The sequence below is a fragment of the Ichthyophthirius multifiliis genome, assembly GCF_000220395.1.
Source record: "Ichthyophthirius multifiliis unplaced genomic scaffold scaff_1120509251426, whole genome shotgun sequence".
NCBI classification, from domain to species: domain Eukaryota; phylum Ciliophora; class Oligohymenophorea; order Hymenostomatida; genus Ichthyophthirius; species Ichthyophthirius multifiliis.
In genome coordinates, this window is record NW_004085885.1 from 44,654 (window position 1) to 72,379 (window position 27,726).

General features: G+C 16.0%; 3 protein-coding genes across 3 annotated transcripts, besides 22 other annotated features; 1 reads left to right on the forward strand and 2 right to left on the reverse strand. All coding sequences in view use genetic code 6, as the record gives it.

The window, feature by feature from the left end:
* Positions 1–374: 374 nt before the first annotated feature.
* Positions 375–413: a microsatellite.
* A 1-nt stretch (position 414) lies between these two features.
* Positions 415–13,970, reverse strand: IMG5_201340 (hypothetical protein; the record flags this gene model as incomplete). Its single annotated transcript, XM_004023947.1, has 14 exons — positions 415–628; positions 702–792; positions 930–1,408; positions 1,505–1,727; positions 1,993–3,449; positions 3,537–5,975; positions 6,019–6,445; positions 6,492–6,592; positions 6,651–6,919; positions 7,224–7,292; positions 11,184–11,591; positions 12,029–12,180; positions 13,502–13,631; positions 13,951–13,970. 12 exons carry the CDS (start codon positions 13,968–13,970, stop codon positions 1,302–1,304), a joined length of 5,802 nt encoding a protein of 1,933 aa, XP_004023996.1. The 3' UTR covers positions 415–628; positions 702–792; positions 930–1,301.
* Positions 1,855–1,892: a microsatellite.
* Positions 6,741–6,782: a microsatellite.
* Positions 6,931–6,964: a microsatellite.
* Positions 6,931–6,967: a microsatellite.
* Positions 10,122–10,162: a microsatellite.
* Positions 12,375–12,425: a microsatellite.
* Positions 12,491–12,539: a microsatellite.
* A 2,367-nt stretch (positions 13,971–16,337) lies between the features above and the next one.
* Positions 16,338–16,385: a microsatellite.
* Positions 16,386–16,826: 441 nt separating this feature from the next.
* Positions 16,827–16,861: a microsatellite.
* A 580-nt stretch (positions 16,862–17,441) lies between these two features.
* Positions 17,442–17,481: a microsatellite.
* Positions 17,482–17,803: 322 nt separating this feature from the next.
* IMG5_201350 (hypothetical protein) lies at positions 17,804–19,342 on the forward strand (the record flags this gene model as incomplete). The annotated part of the gene is made up of 2 exons (XM_004023948.1): positions 17,804–17,867; positions 19,197–19,342. The coding sequence occupies 2 exons, from the start codon at positions 17,804–17,806 to the stop codon at positions 19,340–19,342; spliced, it is 210 nt and encodes a 69-aa protein (XP_004023997.1).
* Positions 19,136–19,182: a microsatellite.
* Positions 19,343–20,186: 844 nt separating the features above from the next.
* Positions 20,187–20,256: a microsatellite.
* Positions 20,189–20,280: a microsatellite.
* Positions 20,281–20,348: 68 nt separating this feature from the next.
* Positions 20,349–20,388: a microsatellite.
* Positions 20,389–21,185: 797 nt separating this feature from the next.
* Positions 21,186–21,226: a microsatellite.
* Positions 21,227–22,258: 1,032 nt separating this feature from the next.
* Positions 22,259–22,322: a microsatellite.
* Positions 22,259–22,332: a microsatellite.
* Positions 22,276–22,329: a microsatellite.
* Positions 22,333–22,802: 470 nt separating the features above from the next.
* Positions 22,803–22,866: a microsatellite.
* Positions 22,867–22,876: 10 nt separating this feature from the next.
* Positions 22,877–22,924: a microsatellite.
* Positions 22,925–24,571: 1,647 nt separating this feature from the next.
* IMG5_201360 (hypothetical protein) lies at positions 24,572–25,742 on the reverse strand (the record flags this gene model as incomplete). Its single annotated transcript, XM_004023949.1, has 2 exons — positions 24,572–25,142; positions 25,276–25,742. The coding sequence occupies 2 exons, from the start codon at positions 25,740–25,742 to the stop codon at positions 24,572–24,574; spliced, it is 1,038 nt and encodes a 345-aa protein (XP_004023998.1).
* Positions 25,098–25,148: a microsatellite.
* Positions 25,743–27,726: the final 1,984 nt, after the last annotated feature.

Sequence of the window (27,726 nt, forward strand, 5' to 3'; positions counted from 1 at the left end):
CTTTAGAATTAATATTTGTTTCAAAATTATATTTATCTTAAAAATTGTCAGCTTTCTTCATATTTTCATCCTCAATTTACAAAAACAAATCTTCATTCATTTATTTAATTTCTTAAAAGTTATTTATATCTTATAAATTATGACTTTCTAAAATATTTACATTTTCTGATTATAGGTTAATATTTCCTTTTTTTGTTTTTTTTATATGATAATCATCAAAACTTTTTTTTTAAAAAAAAATAAAAAATAAAAAAATGAAAATATTTTATTATTTTTTTTAAAAAAATAAAATATTAAAAGGAAACCTTTAATTCAATTTATTTACACTATTTAATAGTTAAAGTCTTGTAGATATTTTATTTGGAGAAGTATTAATTTTAAAATAATTATCATTTTAAGAATATTATGATTTTTCTCTCAAAAAATTATTGTTTTAAATATATTCAAGTACTCCTTCTGCGGTTATTCTATCATTTTCTTTTATTTAAAGCATTTTCTTTATTAATTATAATAAGCATAAGTATCCTTCACTCTTTTCAACTTAACCATTGTTTTTTTCTTCTAAATCTTATAATAATTAATTTAATTTTTAATCATCGAATTATCCATTATCAAAATCATATAAATCCTAATTTATTTAAATATTTTTTTAAAAAGTAAAATAAATATGAATTGTTTTATAAATTATGGAAAAAATTTACTTTAATAGGTTAGTTATGTAATATTTCCAAAGATACTAAACCCAAAGAAAAAACGTCGTCTAAGTATTAATTATGTTCAGGGTTCATGATCCTAAAAAAATAAATATATAATATGTTATTATTATATTTATTTATATATAATATAATATTTTAATTAATAAATTTCTTTAAAATATAAACATTTTTATTTTTTATTTTTTAGTAATATATATATTATAATTATAATACTAATGTTATAATCCATCGAAAAGAATTGGAGAAATATACACTTTATCAGTTAATCCTAATAAAAGTCTTTTATATTAAGTCAACTTAGTTAGTATTTATATATCAGTTAACTTAAATTAATCATAGGGGGAAATAACTATTGTTTATGGACGGACATCTCCATGGTATAAACCATATTATTCGAAAACAATCAATGCATTAGAAATACATTATATTAAAAAAAATATTTCGCTTACAGAAAATGTTTGTTTCATGCTTTTTCTCTTTTGAATTAATTATTCAAGAGTTTCAGGATAAAATTAGTAAACAATATCTATTTTAAGTAATTAAGAGCAATAGTCTCCAGAGGAATGAGCTTCAGCCTCTAACAATTCAACAATACAAGGATTTACAATTTGTTTTCTTTGTTCTACTTTTTAAATAAATTATTCTAATGTTTAATTATTTTAAAATCTAAATTATTTAATTGCCAATAAGTCCTTTATATATAATAATAATTGATATATATTTTTAAATTTTCATTAAAATTAAAATTAAAATTAATTTAGTAATTTTAAATTTAGCTTTGTTATTACTGCATTTAAAGTATTTTTAACTATTTTGATTTCTCCATATGCTTCTGTTTCTATTTATTTTATAAAAGCTATGTTTTCTTAAATAAAAGAATTTCTGACTTTGTAAGGATACACTTAATCGTTTCCCATTTTTTTTTATTTATTATTTTTAATATTATTTTTTATTTATATATAACAAATTTTTAATCATAAAAAAAATTTAAAAAAAAAAATATTTGTTTTTCTGAAGGTAAAATATTTTTATTTTAATAGAATTAATTATTATTATATTCAAAATTAAGTATTTTATTTTTATTTTTATTTTTAAAATAAAATAAAAAAAGATATAACTTAAAAAATATATTTATTTTTAAAAAAATAAAATATAAAAAAATAAATAAAAATAATATTTTATTATTACAAATAAACTTTAAATTTTAAATCATTATTTTTTTAAAAGAAAAAAAAAAAAAAAATCAATTTTATTAATTATCATAATTCTTTTATACTAATTATTATTTTTAAGAACAATTAGATTTAATACCCGTAGTAGTTAAAATCTGTATTTAGCCTAAATCAACACCATTATAATTCCTAGTAGTTTTAATTTTCAAATATCTTTTTAAATCCTAATATCCTTCTTTTTAAAACAAAAAGTAACTTTAAATATCCGAAAAGGTCGGATGAGGTGTTTTAATTTTAAAAAAACCATCTAAATCAGTATAACTTTTTCCCATAAGTATGTCTTGATTATTAAAACTATTATCGACTTCAAAAAAGAAAAGAACTTACATAAAAGGAATATTTTTTTAAGGAAAAAGCGAACAAGTGGTATCTTCGTAAAGTTTTCCTGTAATCGAAATAGGATTTTTCACATCAACATAATAAATGCTTGAAGAGCTATTATTTTGTTCTAATTCAAAGTTTAAGTTTTACATTTAATACGGACTTTTTAATTGTATGTTAGTTTATGTAAAAGGTTAATAACCTGCTTTTTCAACTATTATAATAGCTTGATAATCTAGACCTTAATTAATATCACCAAGGAGCTTGAAAAGACCTTTTTGGTCGGAGTTTCCTTCTGTATTTTTGGTATTTATCATATCAAGGAATTAAATAGTTACAAAGGCGTCTGTAATTGGTTTTTTGCTTTGTTTATCAACAACTTTTCCCTGAATATTATATTGTGTTTTTATTCTTTAGGAAACCAAATATATTTCAACTTATTAATAACTTTCATTTTCTGAAAGCTCTACTTAGGTTATAGTTTATAAATATATGTTTTTATCAAAAGGTTTTTATAGAAGGTTAAATTTATATGTATTTCCTTATATTAATGGTATTTTTTCAAATGAAAATAAACCTTTTTCTCCACTTTTTTATATTGTTTTTATCTCTGGATCTGAATCAGGGTATAATATTATTTCACTATTTTTTAAATATTCACCTGTATTTGATAATGTAAAACCTTTTATTTAACCTTATATATATTAAGATTAGGTAGCTACTTTCATGTTTATTACTAGGTCTTTTATCACATATAGATTTGATTATTATAATTGTATCTTGGTCTTTTAATCAATATATTTTGCAGATTTAGAAATTAAAAATAATTCGTAAGTAAATCCTTCTTATATTTTCTGTTTTATAGTAAATTTTCCTAATTTGTCTGCATAAAAAAGTTACTATTAATCTTATATGCCTATAAACTCTTCAAATTATAATAATACTTATGCATTTGGAATTGGTTTTTTGGTTTAAAAGTCTTATACTAGACCTGAGACTTCACAAATAACACTTTTCTTGTACATTATTAATTATTGGTTTGTTAATTAATAATTATTTTCGAATTTAAATTCAACTTCTTCATTATATTCTTAATAATCTTTATCGTTTGCTATTTTTATTTGTATAAATGCATTATATATATACCCTACTAATATGTTTTCTTCAAATTCGATTATACCTATTTTTTTTTTTATTTTTGTCGATATATTAATTTATATATATTTTATATATAAAAAAAATATCGTTTAAATTAAACTAAAAATACCATAAGAATCTGTTTCTGATTTTAAATCAACAGCTTAATGTTTTTTAGACTCTTCACTAAATTTAAGAAGTACTGGAACTTCTGGAATTTTTTATTTATGAGTATTATAAATAACTCCTGAATATTTTAATAAAGTTTGCTTTCTTTCTAATTAAACTTACAAATTCTTTATTTAATAAGAATTCTTGGCATCTAAAACTACTTCTTTTTCTAGATTATTAAAGAAGTCATGTTTTATTTCCAATTTACAAGTATAAAAATCATTGTAAGTTACCATTACTTCTATATTAAAAACTCCTTATTTATTAGAAATTTCTTATTAAGGTTTTTCATTTATTAATTTTTTCTATGAATCAAATACAAATAATGTTATTTAACCTAAATATACAGGAATTTTATTTTCGTCAAGTAAAACGCCTTATATCGAAGTTTTAAAAGGCTCTGAAACTAAACTAAGTTTTAAACTTTCAATAACATAATTATTTTTCTTTAAAAATTAAACATCACTAATTAATTAATTAAATCCTTTTTTTTAAATCTATTTTTTACATATTAATTTATTATAAAACAAAAAATATATATAAATAAATAATACATTTAATTTAGCTTTAATCTCTTCAGAATTTAAAGATACAACTTCACCAAAAGTAAAAATACCATTTAAATTAGTTTAAGTTTTGAAACTTTAATTATTTTCATTCAAGGTAAGCACTACGTCAACTTTATCAAGTGGAACATTTGTAAGAGTATTAACTAATCCTTATTTAATTCTAATGGTTATAGGACTTCCCATAATAATCTATTGCTTTTCTAATTTATATTAATTCTGATAATTAAGAAGAAAAACTTATTTACGAGAAATTAATTAAGGGTAACTAAATTCAACAGTAATAGTATATTCCTTACCTAATTAGAGTTGTAGTTTAATCTAAAATAATCCCTTATCGTCTATATTTTAAATTTTAGGATCAAATTCTTTCAAAGGATTAGGTTGTACGGAAATAATTTTAAATTATCCTCCTTTTTTTAATGGGTCTTTAAGATTTTCAGAAGAGAAAATGGCACCAGAAATAATACCATCAACAGGCGTTAATTTAAATTCGACTTCACTTTTAAGATTTTTGATTGTATAGTTATTTTATTCCGATATATTTCCTATAATAAGTGATGATGATTATTTAAAAGAATTTAAAATATTCAATTATATTGTATAAGTGATTCCTAACTCTGCCTTAAATTTACAGTCATATTCTCCTTTTTAATTTGTTTTGCAGTCTATATTTTATTAAGGGAGAATGCTTTTTTCCCCTTATACTGCCGTTATTGATATCTAAGAATTACTTACAGCATTCTTTGTACCTTTTTCAAATAATATACCTTATATTTATGCTTACACAGGATTTCTTTTTATATAAATGTCTCCAAAATCACCTGAAAAACCTGTATTGTAGTCTATTTTTTTAGCTGGAGGTTTGAATTCCTCAAAGTATTTTTTATCACCTTATATTATTAACTAGATATCGTATTATTGTGTATTTTAAGCCTCATGTTTGGCTGAAAAAACACCTTTTTAATCTGTTTAGACTTCCAGTTTTTCTGTTTTACCTTAAGAAGTAATTTAAATTTAGACTTTGGCTGATTTTAAAGGTTCTTTGAGTGTAGTTTCAAACACTTTTCCTTAAATAACTATCTAAACAGGTTAAGGAATATAAATAAGAGTAATTGTTTTTGCATCATATGTGTAATTATTGGCTAAGTTTAACTTAATTTTTTCGATTTTAGCTTTTTAAAATTAATCTTTTTCAACTAGGATAGTAGTTTCATATTCATCTCCTTCATAAGCGAGAAATTCGAAAGAAAAATCTCCATTTTTATTAGATACTTAAGGAATAGGAGATTATAAAGGAGAATTAAAAGAAAGACTTATTTTTGCATTTTCGACTGGTTTTTTAAAAAAGTTGTTTTGAATATTTCCAAACACTTTTCCTTTTAATTCTTTGGGAGTAATTTTGACTTCTAAAGGCTATTTTAGAAAATCTTTTTCTTCTTCTAAATTAAACTATTCTTTATAAGGAATTGCATATTAATTTGTTTAAGAAGTTATTGTTATTGAACATGAGAGTTTACTTTCAGGATGAAATTCAGTTTCATTTTATAATCGAAATTTTCCGGATGAATCTGTCACTGTTTTTAATGTCAATATGTGATTTTTATTGACATTACTTTAACATACTAGTTGAATGTTTGCGTTTTGAATTGATTTATTGAATTAATCTTTTACTGTCCCTTAGATGTCGATTGGAATTAAATTCGCTTTTAATGTTATTGGTTATTTAAATTTAAATTTCAAATCATTTATTAAAAAAAATCCTGAAGTATATTAACTATCTTCTTTTATTTTCCATTCTTTATATGGAGATTTTTTTATTGTTATGTCACCTTTTTTTTTTTTTTCTATATATAATATTTATAATAAAAATACCTTTTATAGGTGCATATTCTTCCAAATCAGCTTTTATAGTAAAACATCCTTAAGAATCGGTTTTTTCTATTACAGTATCTTAAAATATTGGCTCTGTATATGATGCTGTCACTATAGCACCTTCAATTGGCTACTTTTTATCATTTTCTACACAACCTATTATGTAAGTTGGCTTAGGAAGGATTGGAGTTAATATAAATGATTATTTCGATTATGTTTTAACACCTTTTTTTATTGTTATTGAACTATTATATATGTTCTTTAGCTTTTTTGTATCTTCTAAATTATAACCTACTATTAATTCAATAGATATTTAAATTTATTATTAATCAGAATAAGAATTTTATAGTTTTCCAGAAAAAGTAGCTAGTCCTGTATTATCGTCTATTCTTTACTCAATGACATGTTTATCTATTGATAATGTTGCCTATTTTTTATTTTTTCCAAAAAATCAAATCATTTTTTTATTTTACTTTTGCTTAACGAACAGGATATTTATGTTAAGTTAAAAATTCAGCTGTTATTTCAAAAGCATTTTCTTCGTTTTATTTTTTATATGTCCGCATAAATTTTCCTATTATTTTAAAAATTAATTATTATTTAAAAAAAAAAAAAATTTTGATTATTTATACTAAATAGAATGTTTTCATTTTATTCTTAAGTATTTAAATAAATACTGCAAAATAATAAAAATGTAAGAAAAGTTAGTGTAAGGATAAAAGGCTTTTGAATATAATTAAACAGCTTTTGAATATAAGTAAACATTTTTTTTATTAAAAGTACAAATTAATATTTTATTTATTTTTTATTTTAAATATTTTGAAAAAAAAAAAAAAAAAAAAAAAATTAATATAAATTAAAAATGTTGATTTTTAATTCATTCGAAATAAATTTAAAATAGCTTTAATTTGAATTTTTATTTTATGTTTATTTTTATTTTTATTTTATTAAAAATATATATCATTTTTAAAAATTATAAGGAGTTTCAAATTAAATATAATTTATTTTAAAATTATATCTATAACACCATATATATAAATTTATTTCAATTTATATAATCTAAAATATTTATCATTTTTATTTTTTCAAGCTATCCTTTTATTTCATAATTTAATTAAAATTAATGAGATTAATGATCATGTCCATTAAACTTATATTTAAAAAATATAAAAAAAATATCATATATAATAAATTTTTTAAAATACTCCACAAATAAATGCTTTAGGAATAGCATCACATTTGTTTTCTTATAATCTAATTAAATCAATAAATTCCTTTATTATTTCTTATTAATAATTTAAATCAATCATAACATATTTATAGACCTTATATTAATTCAAAAACTACATATAACTATCAAAAGCATTATTTATTTTTTAAGCATTCAATTCTCTTCCTAAATCTTTAGTATTTTAAATAATTTACTTAATTTAGTCTATTTATTCAAAATCTTCTTAGACAATAAGTATAGTATCAGTTTTTTAATATTGCTATAAATTAAAATATATTAAATATGTAAATATTTTTTTTTTTAAAAAAAAAAAAACTTAGTTGCAAATATCTTATAAAATCCATTATTTTTTATTAGATTTTAAACGTGATACATTAATTTCTAAGGATAAATTATTATTAAAAAAAGATTTAAAAGCACAATTTTAACTTTATAACTATATACAATTTTCAGATACTTAAGAATCATTTCTAAATCTAAAACTTTACAAAACTTAAGGACTCATTAAATTAGAAATACTATTTAATGGACTTTTTTATGAAATTGATTGATTTAAACTGTTTGGATTATCTTCAAATTAAACTGTATTTTTTAAAAAATAAATATGAATTAATATTGTTATTTTTTTTTTTGTAAATAAATAATTATTATTAATTTAAAACTATTTAATTACATTTAATAAATAAACTGTTTCTTTATTTTTTATCTTTTTATAAAAGAACATTCTTGGAAGTATCAATTGTACTTTAGAATGTATTTTTTCTAATGATATATTTCTTGTTTTTAGGAGAAGAATAAAATAATTATGGTAAATTATTTTATTTCTATGGGGAATTCTATAAAGACTAATATTATGTATTTTTAATATTTTTAACTAAAGAAATTTGATTATTTTCATGTATTTCATTTGATTATTACAAAACATTTATTATTATACTTTAGAATAACTAAACAAAATTTTATTTAAAAAAACTAAAACTATTTTGTATTTACTTTTTAATTTAGTTATTTTACTTTTGATTATGAGGTTAAATATCACTTTTGTTATTACGAATTAATTAATCAGATTTATTAAAATATTTATTTTTAGATTTATTTTAAATAAATTGTTTTTATTATTATTATTATAATTATAATTATTATTTTCTTGTATCTTCTTATTGTATGTATGAAGTATTAGAATCTATACTTTAAATTTTTTTTATTTAAAGTATTTATAATTATCCTTAATTTTTTAATGTTTTCTTTTATATTTTACTATTATTTATATCAGGAGCCCAATAATATTCTTTTGCATATTCTTTTTTATTTCTAAGATATGACAAATTTATATCATAAGGTTTAGTTAAAAAATTATATTTTTTCTTAGAATATTTTTTTTCTGAATAATAATTATAATCTAATAAATTGCTTAATTTTTTTTGTAAATATTCTATTTTGTTTATATTTATGTAAAAGAAAATACTTATTGTATTGTAATAAATATTTTTTTTCTAATTAATCAGCCGAAACACTATTACTTTATTGAGATATATTTAAAAAACTATTACTAGATTTTATTTGTTTAGTATTTTATTCTTCTATATAAATTTATCCTTGATTTTATCTTAATTCGTCTATTACTAACAATAATATTGTTTCATTTATATTTTTATTTTGAAAATCTTATAATGTTATATTTCCTTTAAAAGAATTGCTACTGTACTTTTATATTATCTTTTTTTGAAAAAAAATAAAATAAAATAAAAATATAAATTCTTATAATTATACTTTATAAAACAAATCTTTTTATTTATTTTTTTCGAGAAAATCAAATTCAAAGCCTAAAAGAATTTGATTTTTATTCTAATCATTTTCTTTCCATTCTTTAAAAACACAATTTAAATTAAAATAAGTCTCATCACAATCACAAATTAAATAAATAATAGAATAAAAAATCTATAAAAATAATTTAAAAAAAAATGAGGAAAATATTAATGCTATTTTCTATAATTATAAAATAAGGAAAAAAAAAAAAAAACCAAAAAAATTAAATTGGATCCCCATTTACAATTTTAGGAAAAGAACTTTCGAAATTTAAATTTATTTTTTTAAAGAATTTTAAAATTTAACTGAAAATGTCTCAATAATTTAGATTATTAAATTTTCAATTTGAAAGTTCATATTATAAGTTTATATATTTTACTCTTTTTAATATATTCGATTAAGCTTTTGAACTAATAATAAAATGTTTAATATATTGTGTTATTCGCTAATAATTTGTGATAAATATTTCAAATCAGTAAGCTTTATTTAATTTAATTGCGCTAGATTACACCATTTTTTATAATCTTCTTCTATATTATTAATTATAAATAATACTCTATTATTTATATTACTTTTTTAATTTTATTTTATTAATAAAATTTAAAAAAAAGTACTTATTTAAATAATTTTAAGCCTTTAAAAACAAAAAAATATCAGAAATATCTTAAAAGTTTATTAAAAAGGCACTATTTTCTTTCCAAAAAAAAGGCATAATCTAAAGTTCATATTTTTTTTCTTGTAAATAACTATCCATAATTTTTAAAAATTCATTATTAAATAAAATATCATATTATTCACTTTCAAAAGAATAAAATATATTTGAAAATTAATTGTTTATTATATATTATTTAGAATTTTGTCTATTTAAAGAATCAAATTCAATCTTAATATTTTTATCAGTTTTGTTTTTTTATAAGTTCTTAACTGTAATTTATATTTATATATATTGTTTTTCCAAATTAATAATTTCTAAAGCCTTTTTTAAATCATTTTATTCTTCTTTGTTATATATTATGTTAAAAATATTGTTAAGCTTTTCATTTTTTTATTAAAATTATTCTTTTGCTTATTCATTAATTTCAATTATTTATCCATTTATATCAATTAATACACATGGAACTTAATTTTAATAAAATAAGCTTTTAAAAAGTTTTTCAGAACGTAAAATTTAATATTGAATTCTCCATGCATCTCTTAAATAATATTCTATTAATATATATATTAGAGAAAATATTAAAAATATAAATATCAATTTATTATATTATTATATTTATAAATTTTATTAAATTATTATAAAATAAATTCCTCCTTTTATTAAAAAAAATATATTTGTGTCCAAAACATTAACTATTGACCATATTATTAAGTTTATTTCTAATAATGTTAGGTTTTAATATTCAAAACTTTTTTTAATAGTATATGTTTAAAGAAAGAAAGAAAAAAATTATATTTTTTTTATCGATTCTGCTTTTTTTTAAATATAATAGAAAAAAATCAGGTTTCCTACTAAAAATATTATAGATTAATAGTCTAATGTTTACTTAATATTTATAAATAATGCTACAATCTATATAAAATGATATAATAATAAAAGTTAAAGTCTTTTTAAATATTAGAATTTGAAATATCTTTATTCAACTTTTTCTGTTTTAAATTATAAAAAAGTATTAAGAAAAAATTCTTTATTGATTTTACAATTATTTTATATAAAATTTTAATATTATTTGTATAACATTTTTTTTATTATTATTTATAAAAATTTAAATTAATTTTTTTTTTTAAAAAAAAAAAAAAATATTATTAACCTCACACTATTGTTTAAATATGGCTAAATTTATATTCTAAATATTTAAGTATAAATTTTTATAAAATAATTTTTTATTTATAAAAATATTTGTTTTATATCTTTTCATATTTATTCTTCTTATGTAATATTCTTTTATTAATAATTTTGTGATTTGCACTTTTATAATTTGATTTCTATTTCATTTTTAAAATCTTCAAATTATTATTATTCTTATTCTTATTATTCTTCCTTTTATAAATTTACTTGGTTAAAATCTTAAGATTTAGCTCTTTTTTTCTTCTTTTAATTCTTTATTTATTATAATTGTTATAATTATCCAACTTAAGCTTTTGAAAAATCGGTTTTTGATCTCTATTTATTTTCTATTTAATAGTCTTATTTTTCTAATTAGTAACTTAATTTATTTTTTTCTATTTAAATTTCTTAATTATTTTATTAGTTAGGTTTTATCGTTTTTACATATTAATCAGATTTGATTTCTCTAAAACTTTGAAAAGTTTTTGATTAAAACAATGTGTTAGCTTTTCTTTTTTATAATCTTTTGTATAATAGACTTCTTTGTTATTCTAAAGAATTTTAAATAAATTATTAATTCTAAATAATTTCCTATTCGGTATTTTTTAATAAACTTTTAGCTTTTTCATCGTTATTTTATATAGATTAAACAACTACTTTTCTTATTGATTCTTCTTTTTATTTTATTTCTTTTAAATTTTATACTTTTTCATACTTTTAAAATAAAAATATTTTATTTAGTTTTTTTTATATGACTTTTTAACATTATTTTATTTTTATTTATTTTCTGTAATTTTTTTGATAAAAACTCAATCATTAAAAAAAAAAAAAAAAAAGTAGTCAAGAAAAATAAAAACTTTTGCTAATTTTTTTTTTTTTTTTTTTTTTGATTATATTAATTGAAAAATAAAATCCATGCCAAAAAAAATTAATATATTTATTTACAGATTAATCGTTTTTATTTATTGCTTCTATTACATTCGCTTACATCATTAAAGATGTCATTTTTTTGTTAAAATAAAGAAATTTTTGATCTCCTTATGACTCATAAAATTCTACACCAATCTTTATTATTTTAAAGTATTTTTAATTATATTTTTAAAGAAAAATAATTTATATAAAGAAATTCTAACAAAAATTAAATTTTTTACCATATATAATTCTAAAACTTATTTAATGTCTTCTATATCAACATAATCTTCATCTAATTTAATTTCTAAATCAAGTATTCTATCAGCAAAATCATCTGGAATTTATTTTTAAAGTTTATTATTTTAAATATGACAATATATAGACTCAGGATCTATTTTTAATAATTATTTATTTATAAATAATCAATGTTTTATAATTATATTGCTTTGCATCTTATCATGTTTAATAGCTCTTTTTGCAGCCATTGCTTCTAATATTTTAATTTTTCGATTATAAATTTTATTAAAATATTGATATTTATTTATTCATAAAAGTTAATATTATTAATTAAATACACAAAAAAAAATATATATATATATATATATATATATATATATATATATATATATATATATAATAAAAATATATCTACACTAAAATACTATAAATTAAATAATAAACCAAAATAATAATATAAAAAATATTTTTAAATAAATATGATTATTATTAAATTCAATATATAATTATTAATATGAATTCATTCATTATTATCAGAATTATTATTATTTGTGTTATAATAGGTTTTGCTTATTTTAATATTTATATTTTTTTTATGATTTAAAATAAGCTTTTTAAATAAAAAAAAAATTTTATCTTTATTCATTAGGTTTTTTTTCTTCATCAAATTGAGAGACAAGTGGCTTTAATTTATTTTTTACAAAAAAATTAAATTATTAGTTTTTATTAATATATTAAGAATTATTTTTATTATTTGATTTTGAAAAACTTATTGTTTTATTATTTGTTTAATTATTGCTCATAGATCTAATTTTATTTTATAAATTTTCAAAATATTCAAAAGACTAAATCTATTTTTAAGTAATATTTATTTATTTATTTTTTATTGGGGTAATTTAATTCTTATTATTTAATACACTGTTATTAAACTAATAATAATTTTCAATATTTATACTTTTTTTGTACTTAACAAGGAAGTCCTTTAGAAATAGTTTTTTTATCATTATGTTAACTATTTTTTCGTATATTATCATTATTGATAGTTAAATTTAAATTAAACTGTATTTATTCTTAATATTACTATAGTCTTTATTAAGTTTAAAAATGTAATTTTCTGATTTTATCATGCCATATTGATTAAACTTATTTTTAAACTGATAAAACTAGACTATCTTATTCAGAGTTTTTCACTGTTTTTTAACTTTTATCTCTACTAATAGATTTTTTTTTATAAGTTATAATTTCTTTAAGCTTCATATCTAATTATTATTTTACTTTCGAATTTTATTTACTATTTTAAACGTTTATTAGATTTTTATCTTACTAATTTTTATTTTATAGGCTTTCTATTCTATTTCTTAACCAAAATTATTGGCACTTAGTGTCAAATGTTTATTATAATAAAGGATATTTTTTTAATAAAAAATCCAAAGATTTAAAAGATAATGAATAACATATTGAATTTACTGATATACATTAGACTTCATATTTTCTATAAAATTCATTTGATACATATTCTGTATTTAAAACTTCTTACTAAAGACAAATTTACTTTTAATTATATTCTTATTATCCAAATAATTAACCTTATCCTAAAATTACTAGCTTTAATTATTTTTATTTATTTAAATTATATTTTATTAAAAATTCTCCTGATTAAATTAAATATATGCATGTACTTACTTAACCTTAGCTGTATACAATTTAATTTTTACAAAATTTTTCGATTTATAAATGTATGGCTATATCATAAATTATTTTTTGTTCTATATTAACAAATATAGCACAGCTTTTTAAAAATTCAATTTATTGTTTTTTTTCTATTTTAATAATTTCAACTTTTTTTTTTAATTTATATTTTCTTTTATAGATTTTTGTTTATTACTTAATATTTTATCATATTATTATTTTTCTATATATGCACATTGTGTCTTCTCTTGACATATAATATAGCTAGCTTTTCGACTGTCATTTTTATTTAATACTATTTCATTTTGTTTCAAAACTTCTATATCTTTTTAATCTGAAATATCTAATTAATTATTTTCAATAAATTATAGTCCTTTTTCTTTATTGTAAAATATTAAGCAAGAACCTTATAAAATATAGTAAAATCCATTTATTGAAGGCTCTTTTTATCCCAATACTTTAATAAAATTAGTTTATATTTTTTTATACATAAAATATTATAAATAAAGTTTTTTTTTGTAAAATTATTTTATATTTATATACATATTTCTTTGTATACCGGATTCATATAAAATATATCTTTAGTTGCATTTTTTATATTATAAATTATTTATTAGCAATTAAAATATATACTGTCCTTTTGTTTAATAAAAACTCTTGAAATAATCTAATTTAATAAAGTAATTTTATAAAAATCTGTATTCTACACTTGTTCTATGAGATTGATTCAACTTTAAAATTTATATTACATACTCTATATTATTAGTACTTAAATTTTTTAATGTTTATTAATTTTTTTGTAAATTGCCAACATTATAGTATTCTTGAGTTTAGGAGTTTTATTTTTTATCAGTATTATTTGTATTATTTATTAAATTAAGTTTTAATTAATCTGTTGTTTGAGATTTTAATAATTGATCTTTTTTCATATTTACTAATTTTTATGAAAGTATAGAAAATTATATTTTTTACTCATTATTTGTATTAATATAAGATATATTCATATTATAGTTTTTAAATGAAACTTATATTTTAATATATTATAATAAATAAGATAATTTTTTACAAATAAAATTAAAATAAATTGCATTTTTATATAATTAATAGTGTAATTTATTATTTGAGCATATCAAAATATTTTATTTAATAATTTTTTTTTATTATTATTTGAAAAAGTTAAAAGCAAATTTTTTTGCTATTTATAATAAAAAATAAAATAATTAACGAAAAAAAAAATGTAAGTATAAGAAAAAGATAAATAACATAACTTGAGAAAAATTTAAGAAAAAAGATATAAAAGCATTGATAAATATTAAAAAATAATTAATACATAATTTGCTTATGATAAATAAATAATTAGTAATCATAAACTAAAATCAAGTTTAAATTATTTAAAATTTACATAAAAAACAAATGAGATTTCAGATATAAAAATTTAATCTTAATCACCAAATTAAAACATTTTAACAAATAACACAAACATTGAATTATCTATAAGCATAAATAATAATATTGCAAATAAAAAAAACAATCAAAATATAAATCAGAGTATAAATTAATCTAAAAATGAATAGGATATTACTAATAGTTTATAAAACCAATTATTATTTAAGAAAATGGAAGTTCAAAAATTATAATTAGAACCAGTTGATAACTTATTAATTTAAAATAATACTTTAAAAAATTAAATTATTAGAAATTAGTCTAATATAAATTAATCTCTAATAAAAGATTAAAAACTTAAGACTATAAAAAATATTAAAAATAACAGCGATGTATCTTATTTTAAAGAGTAAAAAAATAAAACATAATAAGATTCAAATAATGATTTTTTTAAGGATAGTTATATATTAAAAAACTATTAAACTCATTCTGTAAATGTAAACTATATAATAATATATAGATATATATATTTTATATAAAGCTTTAAGGATAAAAAAAATTAAGAAACAATATTTATTATTTATGTAAATTAATAAAATCACAAATATTATAAAAATATTTATTTAAAAAAAAAAATTAAATAAAAAGTATTTTAAGAAAAACATATAAATAATAAATTTGAAACTGATGTTAATTAAGTATCTTAAAAAATATAATAAATCCCTTTAGAAATAAATCAAAACTAATTTATCTTAAATTAATAAAACATTCTTTCAAAGTTAAAAAAAAGTAATGATTAGTTAAAAACATAAAACACTACAGAAAATTTAATTTAAGTTAATAGAAATAAACATATTTCATAGTTATCGCTTTACTAAACTTAATAAATATTATAGCATAAAGAAACAAATATGTAAAAACCGACAAATCGTTTAGAAGTGATAGAGTTAGAAAATTGGATAAATAATATGCTTTCAAACATATAAGTAACGAATTAAATTTGTAGCAAGGAAGTAATAAATCAAATATAGGTAATATATACAGCTGGTATTAAAGAAATAATTAGATAAATATCTATTTAATGTAAATAAAGAGGTGATTTATTATAAAAGTTATGGGATTCATATTTAGATTTACTTTCTAAAGGAATTTAATAATCATAAGAGAACTTGAGAGATGAAGAAAAATATTATTTGGATGATGTAAAAAGGATTCATAAAATGTATAATCAAAAAATATAAAATGATGAAGAAGAATTAAAAAAATGTTAAGAAGAATTAAAAAAATATAAAAGTAGTCAAGAAGAGTTAAACAATTTGAATATATATTTAAAAAAAAAAATAAAGTCTTATTAAACATAAATGAAATAAATGAGAAATTAAGAAGATATTTTGAGATTTCAAATGTAAGCTATTACTAATGAAAATTTTAAATTAAAATTAATTTAATCAGAGTAAAATGATGGTCATAATTAAACTAATTAAAGTATGTAATCTATCTAGAAACAAAACTTTAATAATTAAAAAATATCTGTTGTTTCTCATTTATTATAAAATAGTCTTTTTTTTGTTTTTATATTATTTTCTTAATTTATTTTATTTAATAGAATAACTATTTTTAGAGAAACAAATTTCAAATAAAAATGAAAATAATACTAGTGAAGATTCAGGTTATTTTTATTTATTATATTTTAAAAATGAAATAAAACATAAAAAGATGTTTATGATAAAGAAAAAAATGAAAATTAAGAAAATAATGAAAATATATAATAAGAGGCAAAACAAAAGAAAAAAACATATGATATACAAATAGAGGAAATATAAATAGAAGAAAAAGAAACATAAACAGAATAAATTAAGTTTACAGATAATGATTAAATAAATGAAATTATCTAAAAACTTGCAAATGATGAAATACTATAAAGTGGAGATCCTAACCTATAAGAGAAATATAAATAAGCACATTAGTTAGTAAAAAAATGCTCAATTAATATTTTAGAAAAAGAAAAAATACTCTAAGCAATAGAATCTATGCAAATATAAGTTTCTGTTTATTATGAAATGATAAATGCTAATGCAAAACTTTTATAAGATAATAAAGAATTAACAAAAAAAAAAATATGTTCAGAAATTGATTGTAAAAAATTACAATAAAAACTTTAAGAAAAATAAAGAAGATTTAAAAAGAAGGCTTTTAGTTATTAATAATAATTATCTAATTTAGAATAAAATTTAATCAATATTTAATAAAATGGATAAAATTCATAAAAAAGAAATTTTTTGAAAGCCATTTAAAAATTCCTTGGATCTTAATTAACTACAATTATTAAAAATAGCAAAGAAATATAAGAAAATCAAACAAACGTATAAGAAAGTTAAACAAATGATGAAAATTAAGAGAATATAAGATATGATTTAAACTATGAAAATTTAGAAAAAGAAGAAAATAATGAACAATAAGAATAAGAAAAAAAAACTACTAATGATCGTTTTAAATCAAAAAAACTAATTAATTTATTTTTAAATAAATTTATATAAAATGTATAATATATTATTTATTTTAATAAAAAATATAAATTAATTATAAATTTTTGTTATAAAAAGTAAGAAATTGAATACGATTAGAATAATTTATAAGAAACATAAATTAATAATTCACCAAATAAAAATACAAGATAAATTTACTAAGAAAACATAAATAGCAGAATGCATTCATTTATAACCGGAAATCCTTTTAATAAAAAAGCTATTACTGATACAAATAAATAAAGTAAATATTTTTTTTATAATATTATTAATAACAATTCTATTAATAAATTTCAAAGGCTTAAATAATGATAGTATAATGCATATTTCTTCAAATAAACCTATCGTATATAATAAATATAAAAGAGCTGAAAAACGTTTGTTTTCAAGCAATGAAATATATTCAAATTAAATATTAAATTAAGCAATAAATAAAATAAATAAAAAGTAAGAAAAGGCCACACTTTCAATGTAATCTCTATAAAAGTTTTTAACTTAAATATATTAAAAGTTAGTAAAATAAGATAGCTTTTAAAAAGTTTAACTTCATACATTTTGCTATGATGAACTTATGTCGAAATAAGGTCTAAAAAGAGTTGTTGATGATAAAATATTCAAAATAATTACAAGTATTGGCGTTTATAAAAATACAAATATCAGAATAGATACTGTTGCTAAGTTTATTGGATTATATGGAAAAGTGGATTTATATGAATATTATTATTATATTTAAGGATTAAAGTTTTTTTAGAATTAAAATTCTTGTATTTTAAATTAAAACTGTTTAGTGAATTTAGAAAAAGCAAATTAATTTATTTAAAGAGTTTTTTAAGGAAAAATAGAAGAAAAGAACTTACAAAAACTTATAACAGATATTAAAATGAGTTTGAATTTTAAAAATAATAATTAAAATTATATTTTATTCGAAAATTTTTTTAAAAAATGTATAAATTATTACGAAATTACTAAATAGGAAAAAAAAATATATATAAAGCAAATATTTAACTCTATTGATGTATTTTTTTTATATAAAAAAAATAATATTTAGATTATTATTAATAATTCATATTATTTTTATATTAAACTATATAGTTAGATAATAGTGAAATGATAGAATTTTATGAATTTAATTTATTATATAGATATATAGAATATGATACTTACAAATTAAATCATGTTGAGTAAATGTTTCTGTAAGAAGCTGATTTAATTAATCCTGTCAGCCAAGAAAATGCAATATCTTTTAATAAATTTGTTAGTTTATGCCTTGATAGAAATTTGTTTTTGGATTAAAAATTAATTATTTTATTTAAAATAAAGTAGATGATATAGACTTTAGTAAAATCGAAAATATATTTGATAATTAAGTTTTATATAAAAAATTAATTAAAAATCGATTAATTTAATCTGGAAATTATAATTTTGAAACAAAAACTATTCTTAAATAGTTTTTTAGAAACTTAATATACAAAATTAAGTAGAATCCTAAGAATAATAATTTAGTATATTTTAATTTTATTTATATAAATATGTATTTTTTTATTAAATATTATTATATTGTTATTTTTTAAAGGTTTATTAATAAGCTTTAAACTTTTTTATGAAGAATCTAAAAGACTCTTATTAGAAAATGAATCTGAAAAAATACTTTAAGAAATTATTAGTGAACAATTATAAGATCTATTAGTTTTTAGCATTTAATTTTCAGAATTATAATGAGAAATCATTTTATTATTTTATATTATATAATATATATTGTATTTACTAAAATTTATTAATAAAATACTATTTTTTAAAATAAAAAATATAAAGATAACATATATTACAATGATCAAATATTAAAAATTAATTCATTTAAATTTTTAAGGTATTTAATAGTTAATTTATTAATTTTATTATTCTATTTAAATATCATTAATACCATATTTTAGTTTTTTTAATTTTTTTATAATCATTATATTAATAAAGATTATAAGAACTATTTTTTTATTTAGGATTATCATAAGTATTTGAATAATTATAAAAAAAAATACTTTTCATAATAACTAATATTAAAATTGCTAAACTTGTCTCTATAAATATTTTTTTATTCTAATTTATAATTATATTTCGATTATTATTATTTTTAATAATGAGAGCATTTAATTTAGAGTAAAATTATATATCTTTATAATTAAAAAAATATTATTATATAGATAAAAATATGTATAATCTTTTACATATATTAAAAAAAATTTTAATTGATAATAATGAAATTATTTTTTATGTTTTTCATAAAAAAATTATTTTGATTATTTATATATAATATATAATGTTATTTTAACTAATATATATATTCAGATTAAAATACATATTATATAATAAATATTAATTAATTAATTAATTAAAAATAATAGATATATTAGTCTTTATTCTTGTTGAGTTTTTACTTAAAGATCTATCTTTTAAATCATTTTTAAAATATTTTTCAATATTCGTGATTTTAAATTTTTATTATTATTATTTAAAAGAATTAAAAGTATTTTGTTTAAATAGTTTCATATTCCTTAATTTTATTAAAAAAATTATTATTATTATTATTATTATTATTATTATTATTAATTATTATTATTATTATTATTTTTTATATTATTTCATTTATATTTATTTATTTATATAATATTTAATAACTTATCAATATTTTATAATTTTACAAGGTATTTTATATTTATCATTTTTACTTATTTTTTTTTACTATTAATATTTTTTACAAATTAATTTTTTTATTAGCAGTATTTAGTATTACATTACTCTAACTTTATCTTTATTTTTTTTTATTATATAATTTTTAAATAGTTATTTTTAATTAAATCTTATTTTTGATTTTAAATATTTTTTTATATATTTTTGAAGTTTTTATGATATTTATTTTTTGTAGTAATTTTTTTACTCAAAATCATTTATTCTATCGTTTTTTTTTAAAAAATAATAATCATTTATAATTTATTATTTTTGGAAATTTGTTGCCAAGTTAAATTATGCAATATAAATAAGTGATCATTTTTATATAAAATATTATAAAATTCTCGTTTATTATTACTAATATGTTTTTAATGTATTTTTTAAAAAGAAATTAAAATATATGTATAATAATCTAATTTATTTTATTTATTTTTTTATAATAACTTTTTTAAGAAAAATTAATTAATAAAATAAGACTATCATTATCACAAGTTTTTCCTTTTTTTTTCATTTTAATTAATTTATTTTTTAAAAAATAAAAATAAAAATAAAAAAACATTAAAATATATGAATATATAGTAATAAAATTAATTATATTAATTTAATTTAAGAGTTAAAAATAAAAGTTAAATTTTGTTAATATACATTTTTATAATTAAAAAAAAAAAGATATTTAAAAAAGAAATGTCTTAAAGTTGTAATATTGGTAAAGTTTTCCAAAAATAAAATTAAATTTTAGAAATAGATAGTTTTGAAGATCAAGTATTATTTGTAGGTTTATATTTTAGTGCAATTTGGTGTTTTCCATGTAAATAATTTACACCAATATTAGCTGATTTTTATAATAAAATAAATAAAAATAATAAATAAATGGAAATAATACTTTTCAGCAAAGATCATTCGATAGAAGAATTTAACTTTTATTATTAAAAAATGCCATTTTTAGCAATTCCTTATAATGATTAATAAAGAAATGAAAATATTTCTAGGCTTTTTAGACTAAGGAGCATTCCTAGTTTAGTTGTATTAGATAATAAACTTAGATACATTACAAATTAAGGGAAATATTTTGTAGAAAATTTTCATGAAAATGCTATTGAAAAATTTAAATAAATAAAATAATAATTATATCCTGAAAGCATTTGATTTTTTTGTTTTATAATTTTATATTTATTTAGCTTTTATAAATTAATAAATGTAATAAAAAATAATAAATTTTATTGAACTATTTATATTAATAAATTAATAATATTCATTTTTTTTTTATTGACATATTCTATAATTTAATTTATGAAAATATCATTTAATTTATATTACATGAATATACTTTTATTAAAATCATTTAATAAAATATTAATGAATATAATTGCTAATAAAATTAAAATATAAAAATAAAAATAAGATAAAACCATTATAAAATAAATATTAAAATAAATTAAAAAAATAAATATATTTTGATTATTAAATTCCACAAAAAATAATAATTTTTTTTTTTAATAAAAAATAACAAATTCATATATAAATAAAATGGAGTAATAATTAACAGATGATATATTATAATTTATAGAATAAAAGTTAAACATTTAATTATAAATTAAAAAAATTCATCAGATTCAAGTGCAAGTGGATAATCATCAAAATCTAAGTTGAATAATTCTAATTATATTATGGATAAATCTATTTTCACTAAGCCTAGCACATATGATAATGAAGATTATGAATATGATACAGAATATGGAATTTTTAATTAAAAAAATACAATAACTTTAAATACTAATTAATACTATTAAAGTGGATTTTAATTGTCTAGTTTTAGCAATAAAATAAAAAGAACATTTTTTATCAATAAGATAAAAGTTATAAAAAAGACTTAAGAGTGATATTAGGAATGCCTATCTATGATAAAGAAGATTGATATTTAAATATTTTTTTATATATTTTATAATTTAATAATATTTAATTATATTTATATATATTTTCATTATTTATTTTAAATAATATTAACAAAAGTAGAATTTATTATCATTTATATTATTAAATATCATAAAAAATATTTATTTAATTTATATTTTATTTGATTAAATATAGTTTAATTATTAAAGGCTTATGTATTAATTTTATATATCGGAAGTTTTAAATTGCAAAACTTTAACTCTTTATAAAATAATTTAATATTAAAATAGAAAAATATTTTAAATACAAATTTTTATATTTATTTATAAAAAATTTATTAAAATTTTTATAAATGAGAAAGATAGAAAATACTTGCCTAACATATATGAAAAAGTTATTGATTTTATATAATACTTGATTCTTATTAAATCAAAATTTATAATTTAAATTAATATAATATAAATATTTAATTTATTTTATTTTCAAATTTAAAAGTTCTAAAAATTTATAAGGATATCATTAATTAAATAATTTTATCTATAGTAATATATTTAAATATAAGATATTAAAATAAAATTGTATAAAGAATTTAATATTTAAATTAAAATGATAAAAATTAATAGTTAAATGAAATAAATAATATATATATATATATATATATATATATATATATTTATATATATATATTTACTTAAAATTATTTAATGCTTTTATTTGTAATTTTTTTTCATTATATTGTAATCAAATACAATCATAATATCTTATAAATGTATGTTTATTTGTTAATAATTTAAATATTATATTATTTGAAATATTTTTTTTTATTTTAATACAGATATACAAACATTTAATAATAAATATTATATCAATTATCAAATATCTAAAAGTTTTTTTATATAATCTATTTATTACTATACGTTGTCAATTTTATTAGAATAATCTTAATGATGAATATAATATAATTTGTAATTATTTTTTTCTAATGTATATTTTTTCATTAAATCTTTAGACTTAATTATGCTTTAATCTTCCTAAAAAGGATAATGAAAAGGTCCATTTATTTCAATAATTTTTTAACCCTTCTAAATAAAAAAATCAATAATATATGGATCAATCAAATATTGTTATTAAAACTCAATATCTGCTAGTTTTAAAATAATTTCAATATAAGATTCGATTCTTGATTAATTCTTATTAATTAATTAATTATAATTATTGTTTAGTTTTTAATTATAGTTTTAAATTTAATTTAATAATAAAATTTCTTTTAATCTATATTAATAACTTAGTTTTAGATTCTATAAGCATGTATGTGGTAACTAATTAATAAGTAGAGTTAAAAATTAATTTTATATAGGCAACTTATTTTAAATATAATATAATTAATACATCCATACAACTAAAATTAGTTATTCTAAATTGATTTAATTTTTATCAAAATTAATGTCTTCAGGTATTTTTATTATTCCCTTTTTAAAAAATTAATATAATATATGTATTTTTTAGTCTTAATTAATTATTAGATTTTTATTTATATTTTGCTAAAATTAATCATATAATTTAAGAACAAATTGATAGCTAAATTTATTTGTTTTATATACAATTTATGTATATCTTTAAATATCATTAGGATTTATTGTTTTTTATTATTCTTCAATCATTTTTTATGTTGTATTTATTATTTTTGTTGAAAATCTATTATTTTAAACACAATAATCCAAAATATTTAAATTTGTTTATATATCATGAGTATTTTTAAATAAATATCTGCAAATTTTTTATTCGAATTCATTTTATTTATCATCTAATTATTTTTTATTTAAATTTTGTTTCAATTGATTTAAGTTTTTTTAGAACTATTCGATATATTAAATTACATTAGATTACTCTAGTAAGACTTTAATGCAAAAATAACCTATTTATTTTAATAAAATGTTAAGAAATATGCTATTTATTATTTTATTTATTATATAGATTTATAAATAAATATTGTTTATATTATATATAAAAAAATTATTATTATTTTATATTCATTTTATAAAAATCAAAAACTTTTGGGTATTTTTCGGATGTTAATTTTCGGAATCTTAGAGTAAATTTTAATAAATTTACCAAACATTTTAATTTTTATTTTATTAATATTTAAGTCTTTTAGTAAAATAAATTAATTACTAAAAATATTATATTGTATTTTATAAAATAATGTTTTTATTAAAAAATATAAATATAATTTATTTTTGCGATATTTATAAATTTATTTTATATATATAAATAATTATTAATTTTTAATATCAAAATTTTTATTCAATTATTATTTTTATAAATATAAAATTATCAATTATTTATTTATTATTAATGTTAATTTAAATATTATTCAATCATTTCTGCTAATTTTAGTGTTATATCATGTGATATATTATGAATTTTTACAAAACTTTTAGCTTTTTAAATAGGATTATCGCCTTCATATAGTACGATTTTTGCTTTTTTACTTTTCGTAATATTAATATCAATATGTCCTATAAGTTATTTATTTTGATTATTTTATTGCTTATTTGCCAAATTAAAGGACTTAATTATATTATTTTAATTATTCTATGATAATTGATATCTTTATTTTTAATAAAACATTTGTTTTTCAAGTTTTTCTTTCCTTGCTTTGTACATTCTTCTTAATTGTTAATTAAATCCTTTAATATCTTATAATTAAGCATTATTTTAACTTTAAACAGATTAGTTATGTTTAGAATTAGTTATTTTTTAAGGGAAGAAAGTACAGTTTTCTAACTCTTATTCTTATTTTTAAAATTCATATAATTCTTTTGCTTCTTTTGCCAAACTTTATTTTTAATCATGCAATTTATATAATTTTTCATAAGCTTTTTCTTATTTAATTCTTTCTTAACTTTTTTTTTTTTTTTTTTTTTTTAATTATTATTTATATTAAAATAATATTAAAGTATAATATAAGATAAATAAATGAAAATATTTTTTATTTTTTATTTAATATAAAAAAACTAACTCTTTATAATATATACTGTTAATCTTTAAGTTTGTTTATTTTTGGTTTAAAAGTACATCCTTCTATTTCTTCATTTACTTTTTGAATTTACAAATAACTTTATTTTTCTTATTTTTCTTTATATTACTCATATAATTAATCATATCTATTTTAATGTATTTATGATTTAGATTAATCAATAACCCTGCTTTTATCATTTATTTAAGGTTTAAAAGAATGATTGCTAATTTCAAAAACATTAGAAGTGTTACTATGATTGTTATTTTTTTTCCAATTAGTATAATATTCCATTAGAGTTGTTTTATCATCAAATATATTTTTAAATTCTTTTATTAATTTTTGTAAATTCCAATTTCCTTCAATAGAAAAATAAAGATCAAGTACTTTTTGATCATTTTACAAACAATTTTATAAAATTACTTATTATAATAATTAAACACTTTGCTCTAATGTAAGCTTATTTTTATTTTATAAAGTTTTCATATTTAAATATTAAATTATTTAAAAAAGAATACTTTTTGTTCAAGCAAAATCATTGTAAATTCAAAAACTATCCTACTATTTACTAAATCTATTTCATAATCATTTTTATATTGTTATTAATCTATTGACATTAATTTCCAAATTTATTCGTGAAATTCAATTTCTTATTGCATTCTTTCTCTTTCTTGTTTAGTTAGCTAACTTATCTATTGAACAGTCATATTTTATTCATTTATTTAGTATTAAAAACATCTGAAAATACCTAACTCTTAAAATAAAATTCCTACATTTTCAAATGATATTTCATTAATGTTTTTTTATAAATTAAGTATTAAAGCTTAAAGAAAATCCTAAATTTTTTTTTTTTTATTATATATATATAAAAAATAAATAAATATTTATTTAAAAATAAACCTCAATCTTTTTAAGAATTATTCTCTATGAATTTGAGTCTATTTTCGATTAATTTTTTTATTGTTAATTTTATTTTTGGATTTATATTTGACTTTATTGAAGCTATTATTATCTTTCAAAAGCATTTTAATAAAGATTTTCAAATAAATTTAATTGTTTATTTTATTTTTAATTCTCTTTGTTTTATAATTAAATTTAGTCTTCTTATAATTATTCCTATTATTTTTATTTTAAATCCAAGGAAATTTATTGATTTAATTATTATTTTTGGAATTATATAGAATCACTAATATGCCAATAATCTTATAGAGTTTTTAATTAAAGATCATCCATTTTAAATCTATAATTAAAAAAATATTATTTACTTATTATTTTTAAAAATAAAATATTTATTAATTTTGTTTTCAAAAAAAAAAAAAAAAAAATTAAAATTTATATTTCAAATAAATAAAATATATTAATGTCATAATTTTTTTAGTTAATTATTTTTATTTTATATATATAAACTCTAAATTTCAAGTTATTTATTTAATATATAAATAATATTTTAATGTTATAAATAAATATATTTTATCAATTTTTATTAAACGAATATCTATTTACTTTTTATTATGCTTATGATTAACTTCTTTAGTTATAATAAAAAGATCCTTTTTTCTTTTAAATAAATTTCTTATTATAAATAATTTATATTTTATTATCATCTTAATAAACTTTTGATACTTCAGAATTAGGCATAGAATATATTTTTTTTAATTCTTATTAAGCAGATATTCTTAAAAATTAAGAATGCTCTAATTTCTATAATAATTATAATTCCTCTTTTTAAAGTTTTTCAAGGATTAAATTTTTCTAAGCTTTGACTTGGATATGAATATTTTTTCTTAATTAAGATTCTTTTTATATATCTGAAATTTATTTACACCAAAATTTTAAAACGTTATTTTTTTATTGTTTTTCAAGTTCTTTAATTGTATCGTGCTTAAATTTATTTTGATTTAAGTTGTTTTTTCTTATTTGGCTTATTTTTTCTAAATTTATTTGTTTTTGCTTTTTAATTTAATTTCCTTCTTATTTTTTCATTTAAATTAAAGAATTTATTATTGAATTTTTTTCATTTTATTAATATTTTTTTTATTCATAATTCTTTTTTTAAAGATTGAATAACTATGATTGAGTATTATCTTTATTATAATTTCTCTTTTTTTAAAAATATAATAATAAATTTATTTTTTAAAACCTATTCTTTTAATTCTAAGTTATACTTTTTTAAATTTATTAAGTTTTAAGTCTTATGATGAGTATCATTTAGCTTTTTTAGCGATCTTTATTCTTCTTCTTTAAGAAGATTAAGCCTATTAAATAATAAATCAATTTATTTTTCTATTAATTCTCTATTTTTTTTAACTGTCCATTCACTTTATGAATTAATTGATGAATTATTATTAAATTGATGATTACTAAAACTAAAAAACTTTATGTTTTGAAATTAGGTCATTATATAATAAATAAAAAATTGATTTATGATATATTTATTTTAAAAGTTTTATAATTAATATATAAAATTAAA